The sequence below is a fragment of the Aethalodelphis obliquidens genome, unplaced genomic scaffold, assembly GCF_003676395.1.
Source record: "Aethalodelphis obliquidens isolate GAN/ISIS:26980383/991018 unplaced genomic scaffold, ASM367639v1 scaffold5, whole genome shotgun sequence".
NCBI lineage: Eukaryota > Metazoa > Chordata > Mammalia > Artiodactyla > Delphinidae > Aethalodelphis > Aethalodelphis obliquidens.
In genome coordinates this window covers 23,754,009-23,777,567 of record NW_020837949.1, presented here as the reverse complement: position 1 = coordinate 23,777,567, position 23,559 = coordinate 23,754,009, and the positions used below count along the sequence as shown (strand labels likewise).

At 45.8% G+C, this 23,559-nt stretch overlaps 1 protein-coding gene across 2 annotated transcripts in view; it reads left to right on the top strand.

Annotated features, from left to right (window-relative positions):
* The window catches only part of SND1 (staphylococcal nuclease and tudor domain containing 1), a 419,010-nt gene that overhangs the window by 270,461 nt on the left and 124,990 nt on the right, over window positions 1-23,559 (top strand). For both annotated transcript variants that reach the window (XM_027102041.1, XM_027102042.1), the window contains exon 15: window positions 379-520. In XM_027102041.1, the coding sequence (XP_026957842.1) occupies window positions 379-520 (142 nt within the window). The remainder of the gene's footprint in view (window positions 1-378; window positions 521-23,559) is intronic.

Here is a 23,559-nt window from a genome sequence, read left to right as displayed (position 1 = left end):
GGCTCACGGGCCCAGCCGCTCCGCGGCATGTGGGATCTTCCTGGACCGGGGCATGAACCCGTGTCCCCTGCATCGGCAGGCGGACTCTCAACCACTGCGCAACGAGGGAAGCCCCGTCCTAACTTTTATATCCACTTTAGTAATTGAACAGAGGGGAGAAGAGAGTGAGAATGTTCTGGAAGCTTTTGATTAACTATATTTCTCCTATGAAAGTCACATCGGTATCTTGTTTTTGTCCTGGTTTCAGAAATGTCTGATATTCTAGGGTTTTTCGCCCAGCTTCCTGTGGTCTGCCAGACTTTTTGCCCTAGACCAGAGAGAAAGAAACATTTACCTAGATTCCATTACTTTTCTAACGATTCTTCTTTTCTCCCCCAGGACACCCAAAAAGCAAAGCAGTTTCTGCCCTTCCTTCAGCGGGCAGGTCGTTCTGAAGCCGTGGTGGAGTATGTGTTCAGTGGGTCTCGTCTCAAGCTGTATTTGCCAAAGGAAACTTGCCTTATCACCTTCTTGCTTGCAGGTAAGTCTTCTGTGTCATGTGTTGCTCTGAAAATTCTTCTTGGAGCTCGGAAGTCATCCCTGGAGGTCACGTGCCCTCCTTTCTACAGGACTTGGAGCCCATGTAGGTGCTTCAGCCTCTAATTGAGATGTGAACACAGAGTTCCTAGGTTTGAGCCTGCTGTTACTGCAGACCCAGCACTGGTCCTGTCCTGCTTCTCATTCCCGCCAACCACAGGACATAGGAGTGCAGGACAGCTAACAAGACAGCACGTATCCTCACACAGCCTGAGTGAAGGGAGTTCCAGACATAGGAAAACATTAATGATGGAGTGCTCACGGTTGGTGTTGCCCATTTGGGATGGACCGCCCTGCTGTGTTAGTCACGGGCAAGGCCACAGAGGCGCCGAGACACTCTGCCCTTGTAGCTCCACAGGCAGTGCCACTTGTGCTCTTTTATTCTTTCCAAATCCTTTATGAAACCCCAGATGTGACATTACCTTCACAAGCCCCTGCGTCCCTGGTATTTCCCTCTTGCACTAAGGGTGCCATGCCAGGGCAAGCCTTCCTCCTTTACTTTGCTGACTGACTGTCCATCTTTCTTATCCTGTCTTATCTAGTAACATTTCACAAGGCAGCAACTCTGTGTGTGAACTGTGCTCTTTGAGAAATTTAACGTGTGTGCATTCAAGGAGCAGAGCGTTTCATTTCTTCCCTGCCGGCAGACAAGAAAGTCATTTATTTCCATCAGTACTTCGCAGTTGTGGCCTTTGAGGGAGAAGGTCACCCCACCCCGATATACATTCCCAAAGATTGTATTCCATTGTGTTTACCCACTGCATGCCACCTCCTCTGAGGCCAGCCTGTTGCCTTAGCACTACTTCTATTGAATCCTGGGGTAGAATTTGCCATGGGGGAAGAGAACCGAGGGCCATGTTTGCCATCCCCTGCCAGATCGCCTCAGCCTTGCTCTCCTCTAAGGCACTGACGGTTTCTTCCCCATAAGGGTCTCCCTCAGGCCCCAACTAAATGGATCGTTAAGTGCGATTAGTCACTCACCTAGCAGAAAGCCGTGAAGCTCACTGTTGCTGCCTGGCCCTCACTGCTCCGTGAGGCTCCTGAGCTCTCTTAAGAGGTTACTGATCACTGCCCAGCTCTGCAGGCTTTCTGCAGCTCAGGGGCAGCTCTAGAGAAGAAAGGCCGCAAGAAGTCCGTACCTCGCCGAAGGGCTGTGCTCTCGTGTCTGCGAATATGAGTTGTAAGTAAACTGAGGGGCAGAGTGGCAGTGTGTGTGAGTCCTTTCATGGAGCCATTTGTGCCCTTTTTCTTAAGATTTCTGTAGCGGAGGAGTTTCTTAGCAGTGAATTCTTGTTACAGGGTTTGAGGTATATATTCAACTCATTCTTTGCCCTCTGCCTGCAAAACAAAAGCATCCTTCTGGCAGAGCTTTATCCCAGAGGTGTGAAAGAGAAACAGTATTATTCTTTCCTGGAAACCTGGCTGCAGATCTATAGGGGAAAGAAAACATTGAAGTTCTGGCTTCCAAACTTAAAACCACCTGAATGGAGCCGGCTCAGAGCTTTAAACCTGTCTTGCCTGGAGTTTTCCTGCAGAACCCTTCTGGTGGTACCTTGCTGAAACACAAGCAGCCTGATCACTCAACTCGGCATCAGCTGGTTCCTCTGTGTACTTGGCATTATTCTAAGCTTAGCAATTCAAAAGGCATTGCTTGAGTTAACTTACACTGTGAAAGATAGATTACAGAAGCAAATTCCTGGTAGAAACATAAGCTTTTCCATTTTTCTCCTGCCGTACTCTATGCAGTTGTATTATGCATCTTCTGATTTCTTTAGAAACCTGGCAGGGATACAGGACATTATTGAAAAGTTGGAAAAGAAAGCCAGCCTCGGTTTGAATCATGGCTCTGCTCTGTACAAGCAGGGGACTTTAGGGAGGTTTGTTTTTTTTTTGGGTTTTGTTTTGTTTTTTTGACTCACTTCAAACGTTAGTTTACACATCAGTTAACTGGAGAAAGTTTCTTGCCGCTCAGGATGTATAAAGGTTTAGAGCAAGCCTGCCATAAAGTAGATCATCAATAAATGTTTCCTTCCTGTTCTTCTCACAAAGACTTAGTGAATTCATAACGAAAGCTTTCCTTAACTCTGTATAGAATGGCACAGTTGTGCAGTATGTGTGCACGTACCTGTGGCTCTACTACAGAGACTTTGACCTCCCCATTAATTCAAGTAAATCAAGAGAAGGAGCTAGGAGCTGTCCTAGCCTCCTCCTAACTAAGCAAAATGCTCACTAAAAGAAAAGCTACTGGCTTTCCTCTTTGAGTCTGGAGCAAGGAACTCTGCATCCTGGTAAGACACAGTCCTAGGTCTTAAGCGCTAGAGGGAAGACAGATACATGAACAAACTGTAGTGTTGGGTGTTAGGTGAGAAAGTAGAATTATTTACAATGCACAGAAGTAGCACAGAGAAGAGAATGGTTGGTTAGGTGGAGATCAGGGATTGTGTAGCTGAGCTGTGTTTTAAAGGACAAATAGGAGTTTGCAATGTTGTAAGGACAGGACGGGAGGGGAGGAAGAGAGGAATATTCTAGATAGAGGTACCAGCAGGTGTACAAAGATGTAGAGGTATGATGCATTCTGATGTGTCCAGGAAACCATGAATCCTTTGGTATTGGTGGGGTATGAAGAGTCAAGAGTGCGGTAAGGCTGGAAACACAGATGGAAGCTAGTCTTCTGTGGAATATACTGTGGACCCTCAGAGGCGCTCAAGGTATCAGAGCGTGTGTCATGCTCACACTTGTGTTAAGAAAGTTTATTTTGGTAGATACATTGGTATACGTGAGGCTGGAGGCTGGGAGAGTGGTTAAGAAGCAAGAGGGATAGAGGCCCGAAATCTGGTGATGGAGGAGAGGAGAGATTGGAAGAGTATTTAAGAGGAAGACTTCCTAATTCAAGGAATGACTGAGGTTTTTTGGTCAAGGATGGGGGATGACATTGAGTATGGGAAAGAAAATAAACAGGTCCAAGGCTTGAGTTATTGGGCAGATTTTGATGTCCACCAGCAAGGGCGACACTAAGAGTAGGTTCTTGGAATAGATCGTTGGTGGTCAGAGGATTGGATGGAGAATCCTCAGAGAGCAGTCTTCTGGAAGCCAAGGGAGGGGAGAATTCCAAGGAGTCAGCAGTGTCGGGTTTTACCTTAAAAGATCAAGTAGTTAAGAACTAGGGAGTGATTTTATACTATTGATTAATTGGTAAGTCACAGATGATCTTTGTCAGTACGATTGGGGAGTAAACGTGGGCAATAAGGAACAGAATTTAAAATAGACTGCTCTTCACAGCAGTCTAATAGAATGGAAGAAGGAGTACAGAAAAGTGAATGCTGAAGGGTCAAGGGAACATTCTGAAGATGTCAGCATCTTGAGTACTTTTATAACGAATTCTTAGGATTGGTGCAGAACGTGGTATGGATACTTGGAAAAGCTATTCAGTATACCTATTGTCTTCATAATGCCAGTTATAGACTGTAAAACTCAACAAAGTCTCCTTGGCTAATGAGGATATAAAAGAGATGAAGTGAGAAGATATCAGGAACTTGAGAGGCACTAGTCTGAACAGGAACTCAGAAAGGATACAAGTAAATGTTTGCTAGGGCAGTGACCCTGCGGAGACAGAATGAATGCGATGGAGAACATGGCTGGAGGATCCTAGAGAGAAGTGTCCCTCGGTCATCCGGGACCAACCACAAAGCTGAACGTCAGCGTAGACAGACACGATGCTTACCCTGTGCAGCTGCTCACCTGGAAGGTGGTCCTCATGGCACGGCTTGGCAGCTCTCTGTGGAATGTGCCCTGCACCCTGTAAAATTGACGTCTGCTGGAAATGACGTTAGGGTTGTGATTCTCAAGGGGAAAGTCAAGAGAATTGTTCAGCAATCCCATATGTGCTGGGATCATCACTCCCAGCCTTTTGGAGAGCCCTCTGGATTTCAAGGTGGGGTGGACACTTTCCGTTTTTACGTGGCCTTTTTTGGGCAGACGGCCCCGCAGCTTGATAGGGAGTGGCATTTGGCCCAAGCCAGCTGGCCTCTCCGTCATGGTTCCTGCACCCCTGCATGTGGAATGATTGCTTGGTCAGATGGGATAGCAGGTGGGGCTGGGCAAAGTCAGCTGTAGCTAACAGGCCAGCGCCTCCTGAGAGCTCTTGCCCTTCAGTCCTCTGAGCACCTGGCTTAGGTTCAGCCGGTGAGCAGGTGACCTTACCGCCTCAGAACTGAGACGGTTCAAGGTCCCCCCGCCTGCTGCTGTGGCCTCCTCCTATGTGCACTTATTTCAGTCTCAGAGGCAGTCACAGGAAGTTCTTGTCCGGAGTTAACAGAAAGGTCAACATTCCTCAGGCCCCCAACACTTGTTTAAAAGCACCCTTTTTCCTCATCTAGCATTTAGTGAGCTCCATACATTTCCTCCTCTTAGAACAAAAGCAGTTTACCTTCAGTCTTTATTTTTAGTTCATTTTCACTTGTCCTGTGTGTCACCTTTTACTTAGTATCTCGTCTAAAGGGATACGGAGGCACAGATTTGCAGATTGCTTGGCCCACGATTCACGTTTTTATTCCACAGCACCGGTGGGCCTGGAGCGTGTGCCTTATTGCTGTGACCTTTATATTATGTTGCCCTATTTTGCATTACTTTCTTAGCTCTGGGCTACTTGGGTCATGCTGAGGGCACAGTTCAGGAAGTTGTCCTGTTGGCTAAGCATAGCAGGTATCAAATTAGTGCCTGGAAACCAAATGCCTGAATGAGAAGAGGGTAATAATTTGAGGTTTCGGTGTAAAGTAATCTAAGGAGTCTTGTGTCAGACATTTGGAGTCTTCTAACTCACTGAGCCTACCCCATTTACATTTCTGTGTTTGTTCTTAACGGTGGGACAGCAGTAAGTGCAAGGAATTGTGGACCGAGGCAGGTTTGGCATGGTGGGGAGTGGATGTCTGTCACCTGGGGTGGAACTCACTGTACAAACCACCAAGAATGCAGCAGCCACCTGGCAGGGGGTTTCCATGTGGATCACAGCAGGTGACTTATAATTAACCAGTTACCTAGTCATATGAAACAAGACCAGAAAATGAGACTTTTCTTTGCCTGCCCTTTGGCATTTTTCAATTTTTTTTTCTCTTTGATTACAAGTCCCCTCTTGAAGCTGCCTTATGACAAGGGAGGCAATAAGGAGAGGTCCTAGATGTCTGGGGTTTGATAAATGGTGGCGGGAATGTGCATGATGAGCTAAAGGGTTGGCTGTGTGTCCTTCCACCCTGAATGCCTTTGAACAAAGTACCTCATTTCCTTCTGTCTCTGTAATGTCTCTTCTCCAGCCAATCCTAATAGGAATATCAACTGCCTGTTTCAGTAGACCAAGAACTTTAATGAGAGGAGAGGGAAGGTGAACAGGAATATCGTCCTCATCTCCTGGCCCCAGGAATGGTGGATCCCCATTGATTACCAGTGCCTAACCAAATTAACACAACACCAATGTATGTTTAAGTGAGAAATCCCATTCTGCTATCACAGAGGTGTAATGAATCAGGCTGTTGTTGTAGTTGTGTTTGCTGGGCTTCTATCCTTAATTAAGCAGTTACAGGGTCTGCTGATACTTATGAATTCTTTTCAGTTACTTTAATTGAATTGCAACTTAATGGATATTTGTAAAGTGGAGTATTCTTTCTCTTGGGACTTGCCCATTTGGTTCTGTCTCTGCCTCCTACTTGCTTCCAGTTGGGTCCCATTACTGGAAATGGGCAGCTTGACATGAAACTTTTCTAGGGCTGCTCTAGTTGTTCACTTTTAAAGGTATCATTGTGAATTATACGAATTACATTTGTGTCAGAAAGTCCTCTAGGGTCACTTGTCAGGAAATATTAGCACAATAAGCAGGTTTGGGGAGACTTTTTTAATGAGGCCAAGATTTTTATAAACCCACTAAAAGAAACACAGTCTCTGATAGCTTGTGGATGATGCTTAAATTAATCAGATAATTTCTGCTTTCTTGAATGTCTTTTAGTCTAATAGTTGAGACAGCCACACGAAAAACTTTAACAGGGAAAAATAAAATGGAGCTATGAAAAGTATAGGCAACATACCATGAGAATGCAGAGGAAAGAACAGTCAATTGAGGAATGGAAAAGACTTCCCAAGGGAGGTGGTATTTGAGCATCCAGGAAGATCTGGAACATTTTCTTTTGGCAAAAGCTGGGTGCGATTCATTTAGGCCAAACAGCTTTGCCTGTATCATTAGCTCTCAGGGAGAGTCGCGTAAAGAAATGGATGGACTCATCAATCATTTTTCCCTCTGCTTTTGTCTGGTCGTGTAAATCTCCTTCTTGGGTCTCCCGCTGTGGAACATTCAGCGCTCTACCCTTAGCTCCCCGTCTCTGCAGGCAGACCATCACCCATGGTCACGTGGATGGAAGTGCAAGCCTACTATTACAGCCTGATTATCTTCCATCTTTAGATTGTGAATCATCCCCAGAATGAGCCTCGTCATGTTTGTGGGTCACTCAATCACATGGCTATTTAATAATTTTTTATATCCACTGGGCACTTTGCTAGGAATATTGAAATGTGTAAGATATGGTGCTAGCCTTCAAGCAAAGTACTTGTATCTACTGAAGTACAGGATATATAGACATGAAGAAAAAATATATTTGTAAGAAGTGTAAGGGGAGGAGAAACAATTCCTAGCCTTTTATAAAATTATTCTTCTGTGATACTGTCAAAAAGGCTAAGGCAATCCTGATTCATAACCCGGAAGTACAGTATCCAGAGAGGGATAGAGCCAAGTGCTGGCTCAGCCGCGTCAGTTCAGGCCTGGAGTGTGATGTTCCATCTGAGGACCACGCTTTTAGGGAGGACATCAGCAAACTGCAGAAGGATCAGAAGGCAGTGACCTGGGTGGTAAGAGACCTAGGAAGGCCGGTACCCAAGGACCAGTAGAGGCATCAAAGGAGATGTACAGGACACAGTCGAGTGTCTCAGGGTAAAAGAGGCAAGGATTCAATTTTTTTCAGTAGTCATTTTAATTTTTTTTGATTGAGACAGTAATAAAGACATCAATAAAAATAAGATTTGTTCAGCATGGTTTAATGGCAGCCACAGACCTTGGAGCTAGAACACTTAAAGATGCATTCTTGCTCTCCCGCTTCCTAGTTAATTATTTCCATTAGACTGGCCTGCTTATCTTGGTGTGATGCTGGGACCTAGAGGTGAGGGAAGCAGCAAGGCCCATATGGCAGTTCCCAGCCAGTCAGTCCAGAGGCTCCAGCAACTGAGGGGGAGAGAGTCCTAGTGGTGGCCCTACCTTCTGCGGAGTCAGTCTGAGGGGTGGCACAGCCTCCCAATTGGGATGTTCTGCCCTCACCATCTCAGTTGGGTTTCCCGTGCCAAGGAAAGAAAGATGCTGATTTATCCTCAGTTCTGGATAGGCCCATTGATTGCCTCTGGGTGGATAGGTCAAAGGTAAGTGAAAAGAACCCTTGCCTCCTAAGTCCTCTGACTTCTGCCTTTTACTCTTGCTGCTCTGGAGTTTTGATATCAATGAGATAGGGGGAAAATATCCTGCAGAGGTATCAGGCCTGTTCTCTGCAGCGCTTGTGAGAGCCAGTAGAGTGGTACAAGAGGGTCAGACCTGTGAGTTTTTCCCCAAGGGTTCCTTTTGCCATTCCTTCTCCTCCCCTCCTACTCTAAGGTTCTTTCTGAGTCTGTTAAAGATTATTTAGGCTGCCTTCCACCTGGTGGGCATGGGGGGAAGGAATGGAAAGCTTACAGAGCTCTGATGGCTGTTCTTTGCTGGAGTCTTTCCAATACCAGCACCTGTCTCTGGTTGTGCCCTGATGCGGTTCTAATCCGATTCTTGTGGCGTCCCCAGAAAAATAAATTTCAGTGTGAATATTTCAATGCCATCTTGTCAGCCTATTGGCATTTTCCACCAGCCATTTAGTAGTAATGGTGGCAAGCAGTAGCATCCACGACTGGGCTACTCACCACTTCCCCACCCTGAGGGGGTGTCTATTTGGCCAGCCTAAGAGTAGGAAATTGCGTGTCCTGGATGCAGGAGAGGGAATGTAAATGGTGTGGTAATTTGAAATTAAAGGGAAATGCTTAGAAATCTGGTAATGGGCAGCCCTGGGGTGAACAGTGTGCACTGTGCCCATAAGACTTAATCTTGGTTGCTATGGGAACCACCTTTCACATTCCCCTTTCAAACAGATATGACTGGATTTTATTTTTTATATATTTTTAATAGATTTATTTATTTATTTTTGGCTGCGATGGGTCTTCGTTGCTGCGCGTGGGCTTTCTCTAGTTGCTGTGAGCGGGGGCTGCTCTTCGTTGTGGTGGCTCTTCTTATTGCAGAGCATGGGCTCTAGGCACACAGGCTTCAATAGTTGTGGCTCGCAGGCTCAGTAGTTGTGGCTTGGGAGCTCTAGAGCGCAGGCTCAGTGGTTGTGGCCCACGGGCTTAGTTGCCCCACGGCATGTGGGATCTTCCTGGACCGGGGCTTGAACCCATGTCCCCTGCATTGGCAGGCAGATTCTTAACCACTGCACCACCAGGGAAGCCCATGACTGGATTTTAAAAAGCAAAAAGGTTCTTCATCATTGAAAAGTGTCTTTGCCCCCAAGCCCCGGGTCTTTTCACACCTTGGGTTCCTTTCAGAGAGTTTTCCTGAGGCTTCCCCAAACTAATGGGATGGATTTGCCAGAGTCTCTTCCTGGCCCTTTATATAACAGCACTGACATGGGCATTAGAACACGTGGTGTCCAGTATGGGCAGCTAGCCCAAGCATCCTCTCCTGTTGCCCCTGAGGGGGCACCACGGGTTTCCACTTAAGCAACTGGATAGGACCACTGGTCACATCATGATGGGCTCTGAGGAAGCCCAAGGAGCTGTGCTCGGTCTCAGTGCCATGGGATCGGTCCCAGATTCTGATGTAGGGCTGCCAAGCACAGACCTTGTAGGAGCAAGAACAATTCACAAAAGTTCCTTTCATATTTGGAAGGCGTCTGAGACAACCGCATTCTCAGTCATGGTTTTTCATCATTAGAGCTTTTTCCCATTTATTTAAATTACCCACTTAATCCAGGCCTTGTATGTTTTCAGGGTTGTTGTTTTTTTCTTTTTTTTAAATAGATTTACTTATTTAATTAATTTATTTATTTATTGGCTGCTTTGGGTCTTCCATGGCTGTACATGGGCTTTCTCTAGTTGCGGTGAGCCAGGGCTACTCTTCGTTGAGGTGCATGGGCTTCTCATTGCGGTGGCTTCTCTTGTTGCGGAGCACGGGCTCTAGGTGCGTGGGCTTCAGTAGTTGTGGCTCGTGGGCTCTAGAGCACAGGCTCAGTAGTTGTGGTGCACGGGCTTAGTTGCTCCACGGCATGTGGGGTCTTCCCGGACCAGGGCTCAAACCCGTGTCCCCTGCATTGGCAGGCGGATTCTTAACCACTGCGCCACCAGGGAAGCCTGTTTTCAGGTTTTTTTTAAACCATCCTTTGCTTATGATAAAATAAATGAGAATCTACGTCTCTATTCAGCGGCCTTTGATTTCTGGACATACAGCTCCCTGCAAAGTTGACTGGCAGGCTTCTAAATGGGCTTTGGAGAAACTTTCTGTCTAAGCTTTTTGGATTCCCTGTAGTTTTCCTTATTATACTCACGCTTTACAATTAGCAGTCCTGAATAAACCCTAGTAACTCCCATGCTTACCTTCACTATATGTAGGAAGATATTTAAATGGACTAGTTAGTTAGTCTATGGCGGGTGGAGAAGTTCCCATTTCCCTGCCCTGGTGTGCCTCCTCTTCCTGAGCTTGTACATCTGCTAGTGATTTTTCTAGGGTTAATTTGGGTGTTTTTATTTTTAAATTGGAACATGGTGTCTGTCTCTTCTCTGTGTGTGTTTTGGATGCAGCCCCTGTGCTAGGCATGCGGTTATTAACTCTACTGATATACCAGTTTGCTCATTAGCATTTGCATTTTAAATTACAAGCTAGAGCAGACGACATTTATGCTATATTTGTACCACTGCCTTCTTCATGAATGATGTCGTATGTGCAGGGACTGCAGAAATAACTCCTCTAGGCCCCTGAGGTATTTTAGTCTCTTCTTCAACAAACTATTTCTTTTTTACTCTTGATTCTCACTGTTTGATGGAAAAGAATTTAAAAATTCCCTAAGTTTAGCCTTATTTGTGAGTACTGCTGATTAGGATGTGCTGATGACAGACCAACCCTTCATATCAAAAGAGGCCTAGTGCACGGAGGGGCCTCTTTCCCTTTCACGTGATGCGCCTGGTGAGCAGTCTACTTTGACTAGAGAGGAGGGAATTTCTTCCCCACAGTTTGGTGGGTGGGGAGACGTGGTAACAGATACTTGTTTTCGCTTCTATTCAGGCTCACACCCCTCTCTTCTATAGTTGAATAATCAGAGGTTATTTTTTCACACCTGTTATTGCTTGGCGCTACAAGGGGAAAGAGAGGGAGATAGTATATGCCTTCAAGGAGCTTCTTTTTGACAAGAAACATTTAGATTACACCACAATACAGCACATACTTAAATAAATGCCAGTAGTTAAGTTCTCTTCAGGGAACTCTTCCTCTTGCACATGGAAACTCCACCGCCTAGATCATAAGAACCAAGCCAGTCATGGATTGTGGACCTGGGAATGGAGCCTCCTAGGCTGAGGCGTGCCCAGCTCTGCCTCAAGGGTTTGGCTGGTTTCTGGCAGCAGATTGAGGGCCGGAAGTAAAGCTATGGTAGATGGCTGTGCATTCACATCATTGTGCTCTTTCTTTGTGGTAACAAATGTTGGTTCTCTGAGGTCTGCCACAGGGACCCTTCCTCTTGGTGAATTCTGGCTTTTAAAACACATCATGAAAAATCCAGGGAAGTCACACTGGAAAATAGATGTGCATTCTAGGTAATAAATACAGAGGTAGGTAGCAATTCTTTATCCATTCTGTCTTGCCCATCAGCTTCTCAAAAGAAGTTTAAAAGTTTGAAAGGTCAATGGGCACGACAAACTTCATGAAGAATTGTTACCTACCTCTGTATTTCTTTTCTTCCATGACGGTGGTTTGTGTTTCATGTCTGGTGTACTCTGTTAGACGTGTCCTTTAGTGGCTTCCATGAGCTCTGGCCTCCAAACACAGGAGCCTCAGTGTTTATGTGTTTATTTATGTTTTTCCCTATGTTTTTCCTTCTCTAGTTTCTTTTGATCTCTGTTCCTGTTACCTGGCAAAATTGTTCTCCAGAAACTGAGTCTAGGGGGCTTCCCTGGTGGCGCAGTGTTTGAGAGTCCACCTGCCGATGCAGGGGACACGGGTTCGTGCCCTGGGCCGGGAAGATCCCACATGCCGCGGAGCGGCTGGGCGCGTGAGCCATGGCCGCTGAGCCTGCGCGTCCGGAGCCTGTGCTCCACAACGGGAGAGGCCACAACAGTGAGAGGCCCGCGTACTGCAAAAAAAAAAAAAAAAAAAAAAAAAACCAGAAAGTGAGTCTAACAAGGCAAGTATAGATGGCATGGAGGAGATGAGCGGGTCCCTGGAGTGTTTGGAGTAATAAGCAAAGCATGAGATCCAGTGGCTGGCGTCACAGTGAAAGTACGGGGCAGATGAAGGTTCCTTGGGGTTGTATGGTGGCAGGCATCTAGATGGTACTCAGAGTGTTCAGAGTCTCATTTGTAAATGCTACATGAGGACGCTGGTGGAAACAGTTGAGACAAACAGCTCACTAAAGACCCAAGGAATCCCACAGGCTCTTTCATGACATCTGTTATCAGGTGAAGGACTGCTTGCTGCCCATCACTTCCCAGCCTGCTGGGGCTCCAGAGGAGAAGGGATGGGGTTGACTCCCTGAGCTCCCCCAGCTGCCGAGCCATCCAGCCCCCTCGCAGTTCCCTGCACCTTCCTCCACTCTGTCCATGGGTTCTGACAGAGACCTTGAACTAAGTGGGTTAGGAATAAACTGCTTGAATGCGTTTGTGCAGATAGCTTCTCTCACCAGCTCTCTGAAGTGCTTTTTGAAATACACGGGAGCCCTTTGTAAGCTGCTTTATAAGCTGTGAAGTCCATTGTCACCGTTCTCTGCAGCCAGCATGTCTCTAACCTAAGTAATGTGGACTTGGCTCCTGGACAGGGCTGGGGATTGGCACCGTCAGCAGCAGCGCTGCCCTCCAGAGTCACCAGCAGCTGTTGCAGGTTGGAGGATTTGCAGAAATTGAGATGGCTGTTCCCAGATATTGGCACTTGCCTGGTGATGAATGACGTGTCTGTGCGCGGGTACTCTGTATGCTTTCCTTCGGCCTTTTCTTCTCAGCCCCTGATTGTGGCGCCCGCTCAATGGCCCCGTTGTGGAGGAGGGTGCTGAATGGAGGGGTGAGTGGCCTGCCTCTACCGCCATTCCCTCCCTCCATTGGCCTGAACTGAGACAGTAAGAATAGCTCTTTGATCCCCTGAACTGGTTCTTGGGGCAGGAATTTCGTGGCACATCACGCAGATGCCAAGGAACTAAGAATCCAACCTCCCGAGGCCAGAAAAATGAACTTCACCTGAAAGAGAGCCACGTGATCCCCACTTCCATTACTCTGGTGTCCTTTTGCCTTAACCCACGCATCTGTACCAGCGTGTCCAGAAAAGGTCTATTTTGATAAAGTCATTAATGGGTGGTATGTTTATTTCTGAGGCGATTGCCCAAGAGTGAAATTTTTAGGGCTTTGTGCCACTTTGTATGATTCCTTCTTATCACACACAGTCATGCATATTCATGTATGCATATGCTGAAACTGGTGTTACAATGCCATCTCCTTAGAGATTAAACTGCAAAGAAACTGTCATGAATGACCTCTTTTAAGAGACTTGCACCCTCCCAACTCTAACTTCTGCCATGGTTCTCACATGTCACCTTTTAATTTTGTCTACTTTGCCACTGTCTGAAATTTTCTAGTTTACTTATTTGTATGTTTTCGTGACTCTTTGTATCACCAGAGTGTAAGATGCTTGAAGGCAGGGACCTTGTCTTGTGACTGCAGAATCCCTGTACTAGTGCCTAGAACAGCACCTAATCCGGAGTCAGCATTCACTGGACGGTTCTTGGATGAACGAATGGATGCACACTGGTTCTGGGCTAACACTTATTAGCTTATTTGGAAATTCTGAAAACAAAATAACAGCACTATTACCATGGAGAATGAGTGCTAGAGCCACAGCAGCCCTAAAATGGAAAACAGAGTACCAAACCGGGTGCCTGTCCAGAGAACTGGACTAAGGCTTAAAACTGCCCCTCAAAGTCACATAACCTCTCTGGGCCTTGGACTTTTTCAGAGAGTGAGGGGATCGGATTAGGTTTCTCTCGAGATTTGAATCTCTAATCATAGTAATAACCTTAGTGAGCATTATACGCTGTGAATTAACTCATTTAATCCTTACCACAGCTGTTAGGTGGATACCATTACAATCCCCATTTCATAGATGAGAAAACTGAGGCCTAGGAAAGTTAACTTCCTAAATAAAGAGCAGAGCATATTTTCTTGATCTTATCCTATGTGCTGTCATTTAGGATGTGTTGTGCAACTTGACATTGAATGTACTGAAGGTCTTACCTCTTCTGTTTTTCCAGTCTTCCGTGCATTCATCTCATCTGCCTGTGCTCTCTTGTTGGCTAGGAATCAACCAGATGCCACCTTTCTTCTGGGAGGACCAAAAGCAAAGCTTAAGAAGGGCATGGTGGTGGCCCTTTTTAGGAAATGTAGTAATGTGGATATGAGATTTTAGTTGTTGTTTTAGAGTTTGGATTTGTTTCTTGGCCCCAATAGGAACACACCTAAGCTGAGAGCATGGCTAGGACATGTGACTGGGGAGGAGAGAGAGAGCAGGTCAGACCTGTGGGATGGGTTTATGAGCAGGGCATTTATGGACAAATTAAACTTTAGCCCTGAGTAAGCGAAGTCCTAAGCCAGTTATTACTGCTCTGGCACTTCTAATGGGCCCTATGCAACCCTTATAAATTATTCAGCTGCTTTACTTAGAAAAGGCCGAGCTACTTGCCTTAGTCCTGGTGATTCTTCAGTAGAGCTCAGAGAGAACAGGTTAGAGGGGCAGCAGTACTTACCTCCAAGGAATCCTCCTTTCTCATAAGGAGATGAAAGGGTTAAACTGACTACCTCAAGTAGCAGAGTTTTGACAGATAATGCATAAAACTGTTAATATTGGAGATAGACAAAGGGCTTTCCTCTGAGGAGATGCCTGCCAAGGTTCCCTGGACTGTCAGATCCGATGCATATTTCACAGTGTCTTGATTATGGTGGTTAAATGTCCCAGGTTATCTAGCACTTAAGCATCAGAAGTTGTTGGGTTTTTTAAAATAATACTCATAACATTTTATTTTGTTATAATTTCAAATTTACAGAAATGTTGCAAGAACTGTGCAAAAAACTTTCTGTTACTTCTGTTGAATTGTTAACATATTGCCTCATTTGCTGTCAGTGTAGTTTTAGAATCAGAAGACTTTTGCCAAATTGCCCCTCACACCTGTAAACAGTGAAAGATAATTTTTTCCATCTCATACAGAATATACTTTAAAAAATTTTTTCTTATGTGGTCACTGAACTTGTTCCCTGGCAACAACCATGATACTGCCCCAGTTTGGAAGATGGGCTGTTACCGCCGTACATCCTGGCTTTTCTGGGCGACCTCCTGCTTTCCAGCGCTCTATTCAAAGTTCAGGCCAAGTGTCAAGCTGATGGGTCTTTTTAGTTCAAAAGATATCATTATAGTAGCTTTGGGGGCTCTGTCAGCCCCAGATGTTTCCAGAGGTGAGGGACCCTGGAAGTAGCACTTAGGGCGGTGGTCTCTAGCCCTGCTTGGACGCCCCTGAGAAGGTGTTCATCCCAGCAGATCAGCACGTTTGCTCTCTGAGCCCCTAGAAATGATCCGGGCTTTCTAATCTTACTTCCTTTCAGATTTCAGTGAACAGTGGATCTGATTAAAGCAAAGTGACTCATTCATACACACATCCAAGCGTGTTTGAGTTCTATTTTTTTAAAGGTGCTCAGAGAATATCAGTGATCTCTTGAGGAACTCTACATTTATCTGGACTCTAACCTGCGGCAAGCTGAGGGGGCACCACAGAAAGAAGACTCAAGGCTGAGATTCCCCAGCATGCCCTGTAAAAAGCCTGGCACTCCTGATCAAGGACCTGACTGCTTGTCTCACAATTCATGGCACAGAATTTCCAAAGAGAGACTCTTTTCTTTTTTCTTTCAACTTTGCACATTCTTGTCATCTGTTGGCTCTTCTGCACCCTCTCCCAGTATTGTGTCTTTGTGACTTTTCACAGAAACAATACCATGTTGGTATTTGTGCTTCTTCTCATTGATTGTCTCTTTCTCCTTCTCTAGAGTGTTTTTTCGTTCGTTGGTGAATGGCCTTGATTTTGTAACAGTAAGAATTGTCACAGTAATGTTTACCACCAATAATTAGCATTTGTACTTAGGCATTTTGTCCCCATTGCTTTCCATGATCCTATAGAGGACTTGACGAGATTGTTACCTTTTAGTACGGCTGGAAATATTCAGCTTGGTAGAGTTGGACTTGGAGGCCTAATTTTAGGGGAATAAAATTGGTGAAAGGTGAGTTTGAGATATTTTAAAGGACAGTTGATGATAGAAAGTTCACTGGACGAGAAATGGGAAGACCTTGTTCTCATCCAGACCCTACTGCTGACTCTGGCCTTTAACAAGGCTCACACGGGTACCTGTCCTCACTCCTGGCTCCCCTTGGCTGTACGCTTACAGGCGCTACCCCAGCGATTGTTAACTCCGGGATATGGTCCCAGCTTACGTGGCCTTGGATTATGTTAAATGCGAGCTGACATTCTTTCTAGCCCTAAAATGCCATGACCTTATGGACTCTTCCCCATTGCTCAGGAAATTGAGTTGATTGGATTTTTGCCCTGACATAAATGTGATCTGTATGAGGAGGTGAAGACAGCTTAGAAGACAGCTGGTGTCTTCCCTCAGTTCATCAGATAAACACTCTAATTGGATGGCAGGGCTCAGTTTTGAAGTATCCTGAGCTTAAAAGTAAGCTAGCCAAGGGCTAATGCTAATCGATCCAGTTCTCAGAAGAGTAATTAGGGCCCTAACGAGACGAGGATCACGTGCTTCTAGGATGGCTCCAAAGGAGCCGAGAAGCTGCCTTGGGCTTCTTTGGAGCAAGCTGCTTCTTTAGAGCGCAACCTTTGCTCAAATTTCTCCCAGGTGTTCACGTAGGACCTGTGCCCCTCCGTGGCCCAGCTGTCTTATGTTCCTAGGTCTCTTCTCGGTGGGGTTATAGATTGATCGTGCTAAGCATTGGTTTATCCTGGGTTTGTTTTTCTTCACGTGCCCACTTTTTAAAGCTATAGACTTAAACACATAAGCTGAGAAATACATAAGTTTCAAATTCGGTTAGAATGCTGGTTCATACACTTCACACATGAGGTATATTGAGGGTTTACCTTTCGCAGCAGCCCAATTAGTAATTGCCAATACTGCTTATGTACGGTGGTGTGGGATTGCTAGCCGTTGCTATGAGAACCCTCACTTTTGCATTTCCTGACTCATTTTACACTGAACAATGCAGATGTGCAGAGATTTGAAGGGGAGGGATGATAAGACAGGGAGCTGGCAAGTAAATGAAACTCTTCTCTTGAATCCCTTTGAATGGCAGGTTCTCAGTACTCATTCAGCTCCTGCCCTTGTGGAAGCTTGTTTCCCCTAAATCTTTAAGAAAGAAGGAAAATAGTTTGACCTTTATTTGCAGCAAGCTTCAAAGTAGTTCAAGTTCAATACTTAGCAGGAAGATTGCCTTTAATGAGCCAAGTTTAGAGGAGGTGGATTTTAATCTCAGTGCTCAGAAGGAGAGGAGATGCGCATACACAGTGAGAAAAGTATGTTTGTAGCTTTAACTCTTACATTTGAAACAGAACCAGTCCCCCAGAAGCATTTAGGAACCAAAAAACCTGCGTGTGTATTTTTGTTGTTGTTTTTTTGAGCAAAAAAGCATCTCATTTGTAGCATGTGCCTGTGTGTAGGGTCTTGAATTTTAAAAAAAAAAAGAAGACAAAACTACTCAAGTCACTCAGAAGTCACCTTTATTTACTTCGAACTTCATCTGAGAAAGAAATTCCTGTTCCAAAGCAAAAGCTCTTTCCCCTTCTTCCTGAGCTCCCTCCCTGCTCAGGATTTGGCCCCAGTCTGGGGTGAAGTGTGGGTTAGATTCTCTACAGAAGGAAAAGGTGCTTCCCTCAGCCTTTGTCAGCGCTAATGGCCAGCTGTGTTTAATGCTCTCACTTTGTTTTCCTTTCCCTGGTTGTTTGGTGAGCCTGGTTTTATGCTGAATAGAAGATAAGCGTGCTTACTGATCCCTCCCCTTCCCGCTCATCCCTCCTGCTCTCACTGCACTGGGAAGAAATTCTTGATTTGCAATTTAGAACTGAGACTTTAGAGGGGGCCTGTCGTCACCAGGACCCAGATGGGAACCGGCTGGCACTGACCACTGGCTGCTGCGGGTGGTAACATTTACTTAGAGACACAGGATGGTTCCTGGGCACTTCGACATAGGGCTGAAACTCACTCCCAATGAGTTCTAGCATCATGCTTCTCAAACTCGGCAGGTCTGGAGGAGGGTCAGAGATCTTGCATTTCTAACAGGTTTCCCGGTGAGGTCAGTGCTGCCTGCTGACAGACCAGTCTTGATTGGAAATGATCTAAATCAGTTTTCCTTTTTTTTTTTCTTTCCCTCCTAGACTTGGGAGTTATGAAATCTCCATTGCCCACACAAATCCTTAGTGGCTGTGAGAACAGGTTTTGGAACCAGTTCCCCTCTCGTCTGCGCTCAGGCTCCCCCACTTGCTAGATACGTGTAGTTTCCCCATTAAAAAGTGGGGCTGAAAGGGTGTTACTGTGTAATGAGCAAATCCCTCCTGTGAAGTGCTTCTTATCCAGTGACCAGCAAAAACCCAAAATGGCCATTTTGAGCCCAGACTTGACTGCATGATTTGAATTCTGTTCACATAGATGCTATCATCTGGGGAGGCCTCAGCCTTGAGGCATTTTAGGGCAGTGCCTTCTTTCCCATCCCTGAGACTAGAACTGTGGTCTTACTGTGATGTTCCCTTCTTCCTGCTCACATTAGCCCTTGCTTTTTTTTTTTTTTAATAAATTTTTTTTAATTTATTTATGGCTGCATTGGGTCTTTATTGCTGTGTGCGGGCTTTCTCTAGTTGCGGCGAGCGGGAGCTACTCTTCGTTTTGGTGCGTGGGCTTCTCATTGCGGTGGCTTCTCTTGTTGCAGAGCATGGGCTTTAGGCATGCAGGCTTCAGTAGTTGTGGCTCGTGGACTCTAGAGCGCAGGCTCAGTAGTTGTGGCACACAGGCTTAGTTGCTCCGCGGCATGTGGGATCTTCCCGGAGCAGGGCCTGAACTTGTGTCCCCTGCATTGGCAGGCAGATTCTTAACCACTGCGCCACCAGGGAAGTCCCAGCCCTTGCTTTTTCAGGGGTGTGGAGCATCCTCGTTTGGTCTGTCCTCATGGCCACATCTTGTGGAGCTGGAACGGATCTTTTCTGCCATGATACCTATATTCAGATCCTCTGTGTGGTATAGCAGAGTGGGGCAGTTAGCCCTCAGTGAAGGATCCGCAAGCAATGTGCCCAGTAGCAATGGAAGTTGCCAGTTAAATCTCAGCTGTATGTTAGGTTGCAGACTTTTTTTTTAATACATCTTTACTGGAGTATAATTGCTTCACAATACTGTTAGTTTCTGTTATACAACAAAGTAAATCAGCCATATGCATACATATATCCCCATATCCCCTCCCTCTCACCCTCCCTACCCCACCCCTCTAGGTGGTCACAAAGCACCGAGCTGATCTCCCTGTGCTATGCGGCTGCTTCCCACTAGCTATCTGTTTTACATTTGGTAGTGTATATATGTCCATGCCACTCTCTCACTTCATCCCAGCTTACCCTTCCCCCTCCCCGTGTCCTCAAGTCCTTCTCTTATGTCTACCTCTTTATTCCTGCCCTGCCACTAGGTTCATCAGACTCTTAACACAGAGAGATACTGTGTCTGAAAAGGAATTCCTTATAGCGAGTAAAGCTACGTTGTTGGGACAGAATGTGATGGTGAAAATTGGAAGGTGGAAACGTGAGGTCTGCTTGGTTGAAGAATGCCTGAGTTCACGGGGCCTTTCACAAATCCTGGTCTCTTCCTTAGTAGTGAGTGTGGGAATCTCAGCAAATGCCTCAGGTTTTGTATTTTATTACTGAAAAAACAAAAAGGCTACTTTCTCTAGCACAGGATTCCTTAGTTCTTATTTGGCCTTATTTTAGGCCATGTGTTGGAAAATCGACATTTGCCACATTGAGGCAGCCAGCTTTTATTCATCTGTCTCTTCTCAGCTTCTGACTTTTTCCCAGAGAACTTTGCTGACTCTTGGACTTGAGTAAGCCCTTCCCCCTTATAATGTGTTCCCAAAGTTGCCCATAGTTCCCTGCCTTATGCTTCCATAGCATCCTTATCGAATATAGACCTTCTCTAGTTGACTCACAACTCCCCGAGTCTTTGTGTTGTTTGTCTCTCTTGCACCCACTGTGGTTAGCACAGTCCCTGGCACATGGTAGGCACTCACTAAATATCTGTTGACTAAGTGGAAACTTCACTTACTTCGAGAGTCACGCGTTCTTCAGTGGAAAATAGGGAGCAGGAAAGTTCCTTACGTTCTTAAAAGTTCATCGCAGAGCAATTTCTGATCTTCCTTTCTTTTGGCACACATTTCTAAGATACCCATGGGCCTTTGCTCTGTAGTTGTATTTGTGACACATGCGTTTGTAAGATTCTCTCGAGACCATATTCTACCTCCAGGAAGCAGGAGTGCACATAAATAGAGATCATCACTATGTCCAAAGGCCAGGCAACAAACGACAAAAGGTGCAAGCTGATGGAACACACTCGGGGAACGGGAGAAAGCCAACTTCACTGAGAAACTATTAGCTCTAGGCTGACAATTAAGAACTCTTAGCTTTCCTGTATCTTTTCAGACCCATGACCTTAGCAGCCCCTGGAGATTGCTGAGCAGACCCATCAGCCACCAAGGGGAGCAGCTCTGTTAGATTTCATGGCTGTTTGCTTTAGCTGTGCATGCTGGTAGCTCATTTTTGACATGACAGGCTACAGCAATCCACATTTTTTCTGAAGTTGCTTATCAAAATTGAAAGTGTCAGATACCAAATATTTTGAGGCCATTAATTAACTAGAACATTTTTATTTATGCAGATGCCTGTAAAACATCTTTATCAATATATCTTGACCTTTTTCCCTAGTGTGGGTGATTGTTAAGACAAGTAAGAAAAGCATGCAGTTAAGAAAGAAAGCATCTGTGATCAGGTGTTTGACTCACTCTGGCAGTTCCTCACCCCCCAGCCTCTTGAGGTCTGCTAATGGGAGCAGAGGGCCATGTGCTAGAATGTTCTCTTCCCTCCTCCCTCTGGCTTCACCTCCCACACACAGTTCTCATTCATGATTCCTACTCCAGTCTTTTGTAGTTTCAATCCCATTTCCTCTTTATTTATGCAAGATACTTTTATTTTTTCCTGCCCCTAATTTTTTTTTTTTCTCTCCCTCTTCCCTCTGATAGGAAAGGGGGGTGGGCAGGAAGCTTTCTGTGGTAGGACTTGTGAACCAGCGCCTGTGCTCAGTACGTTTACGTGGATTCCTCATTGAATCTCCCTTAGCCCTCTCAATCTGCCCTTTATTTAATTTATCATCATAATGTTCGTTTGGGGGACAGTAAAAGAAATACCAAGGAAAAGTTCTAAATGCTTTGAATCAAATGAAATTTTTTCCTCATCCTATCAGTGAATTCTTTTCACTTAGATTTCAAGCTGTTGCAAAACAAGTCTTGTTAATTTTCATTTATTCAGAGGCTGCTTATCCCATTTGGCAATTACCACTTCCTTCCCTGCTCTCTCCTGCTGCTGCTCTTATCTTAGCCTTTTTACTGTTCCTCCTCCACCAGAGGGATGGAGAGGGGAATGGATAGAAAATTTAAACAGTAAATGTTGCTACTTTTTTTTTTGATGAGATCACTGTGAGGCAAAAACTGACAACAGTTATGTTTGGAAAATTGGATTGACTTGTAAAAATTCACTATCTTACAAGTACTTCTTGGTGTTGTGGGCAAAGATGGATGGGCTGACTGATGGAGAGAGTACAGAGGGCAACTAGATGAGTGCCTCTCGATGGAGTGAGTCTGGCACAACCTGTCTTCCTTTCTTCTCTCCCTTCAGCAAATGTTTATTGAATGTACACTGTGTTCTGGGGACAGAGTGGTGAACAAGACAAAGGCCCACCTTTCTGGAGCTAGCCGTGGGTTTCTGTCTAGGGGTGCTCAAGATCTTACTTGTGAAAATATGTATCTCCACTCCCCCCAGGATGCAGCCCGTGAGCCTCTGAAGAGCAGGAGCCTTTGTTACCTACTCGAGTAGGATCGTTGGGCCTTCCCTCACTTCCGCTTGATTTCTTCTCCATGATGAAGCAGTGGGTCTGCTGGTCTCACGAAGCAAGGCTTGAGAGAGACTCTGGGGAGATTCCTCTCATCCTTTAGTCTCTTATGTCTTCGGCTTTATCTCTCTTCCCCTGGAAAGTCAGTCTCCAGCCGTGTGACCACTCTCCGAGAGCTTTGTATTTGTGTTGGCAGAAGTTCGAATCTGGAGAGCAATGCTTCTTATGGATTAATTGCCAAAGTAATTATATTGTAAAATAATACGCATGATTGGTACTTAATATATCCCTCTCCGGGGAGCTGGAGAGCTTCATTGATTTGGAGAGATGAGCCGGTTGCTTGTTTAGGAGCAGAGCTTTGTATGAAAAGCCAAATGGATGGCCTGGGCTTAAAGGCAGGAGCAGATGATGGGAGGTGGTTAAAGAATAACCACCGTAATCAGGAAGTGTGTTGCTCCAAGAAGGTGCCCACCGGTTACACTCGAGACATGGTAAATCTCCGGGAGATGATGGGCAGCGGAGCGAGAGAAGAGGAATCTTGTTCTCCTGTTCAGGCTGTTGAGAACGAGCCTCCCCGTGTCTGCAGTGGGGTCCTGCGGATAAAGACTCCTCCCCTGCCGCCCAGGCTCCCGAGCAGGCGCTCTGTAAAGCTTCTCCCTCCACTCCCCTGCCCAGCAGGGCACACACAGCCTCTCCACACAGCTAGAATGCCTTATTTATTGATTTGGGTGATCCTAATGTGCCTATTTAATACCTCCTAAAAGCGCTTTTTAGCACATGAGCAAGTAAGGAAGCCCACTAAATCCTAGGCGCAGAGGGCTGTTTAAGCATGTTCCTGCCGCTGCATATTTATGGACAGGGGCTGGAGTTATGACATTTATCTCTGTTCGTTAGGGCACTGATGTATATCTGCTGCATCTCCCATGGAGAGCTGCACCTTATCTTGAGAGAGAGCAGTGAGAGCACACCCATCACTCGTGCTGCCTGGCGGGTGGGGACTCCTTGCGGAAAGCCACGTCGCCCCCTACTGGCGGGGCTGGGGTGAGCGTGGTGGCACATGCCAGGGAGACTTGGGTGGAAAATCAAGGATTTAAAATAGGAGAGAGGACAATACAGTTCCTAATAGCTCTCCTCAGGGAGGCATGTTTTAACCTGCTTCCTTTTTTTTTTTCTTTTAAACTGTATAGATTTTTTTTCCAGTAAATTTATTTATTTGGCTGCGTTGGGTCTTTCTTGCTGCGTGCGGGCTTTCCTCTAGCTGCGGTGAGTGTCGTTGCTGTGTGCAGGCTTCTCATTGCGGTGGCTTCTCTTGTTGCAGAGCACGGGCTCTAGGCGCGCGGGCTTCAGTAGTGGTGGCACACGGACTCAGCAGTTGTGGCTCGCGGGCTCTAGAGCTCAGGCTCAGTAGTTGTGGCACACAGGCTTAGTTGCTCCACGGCATGTGGGATCTTCCCA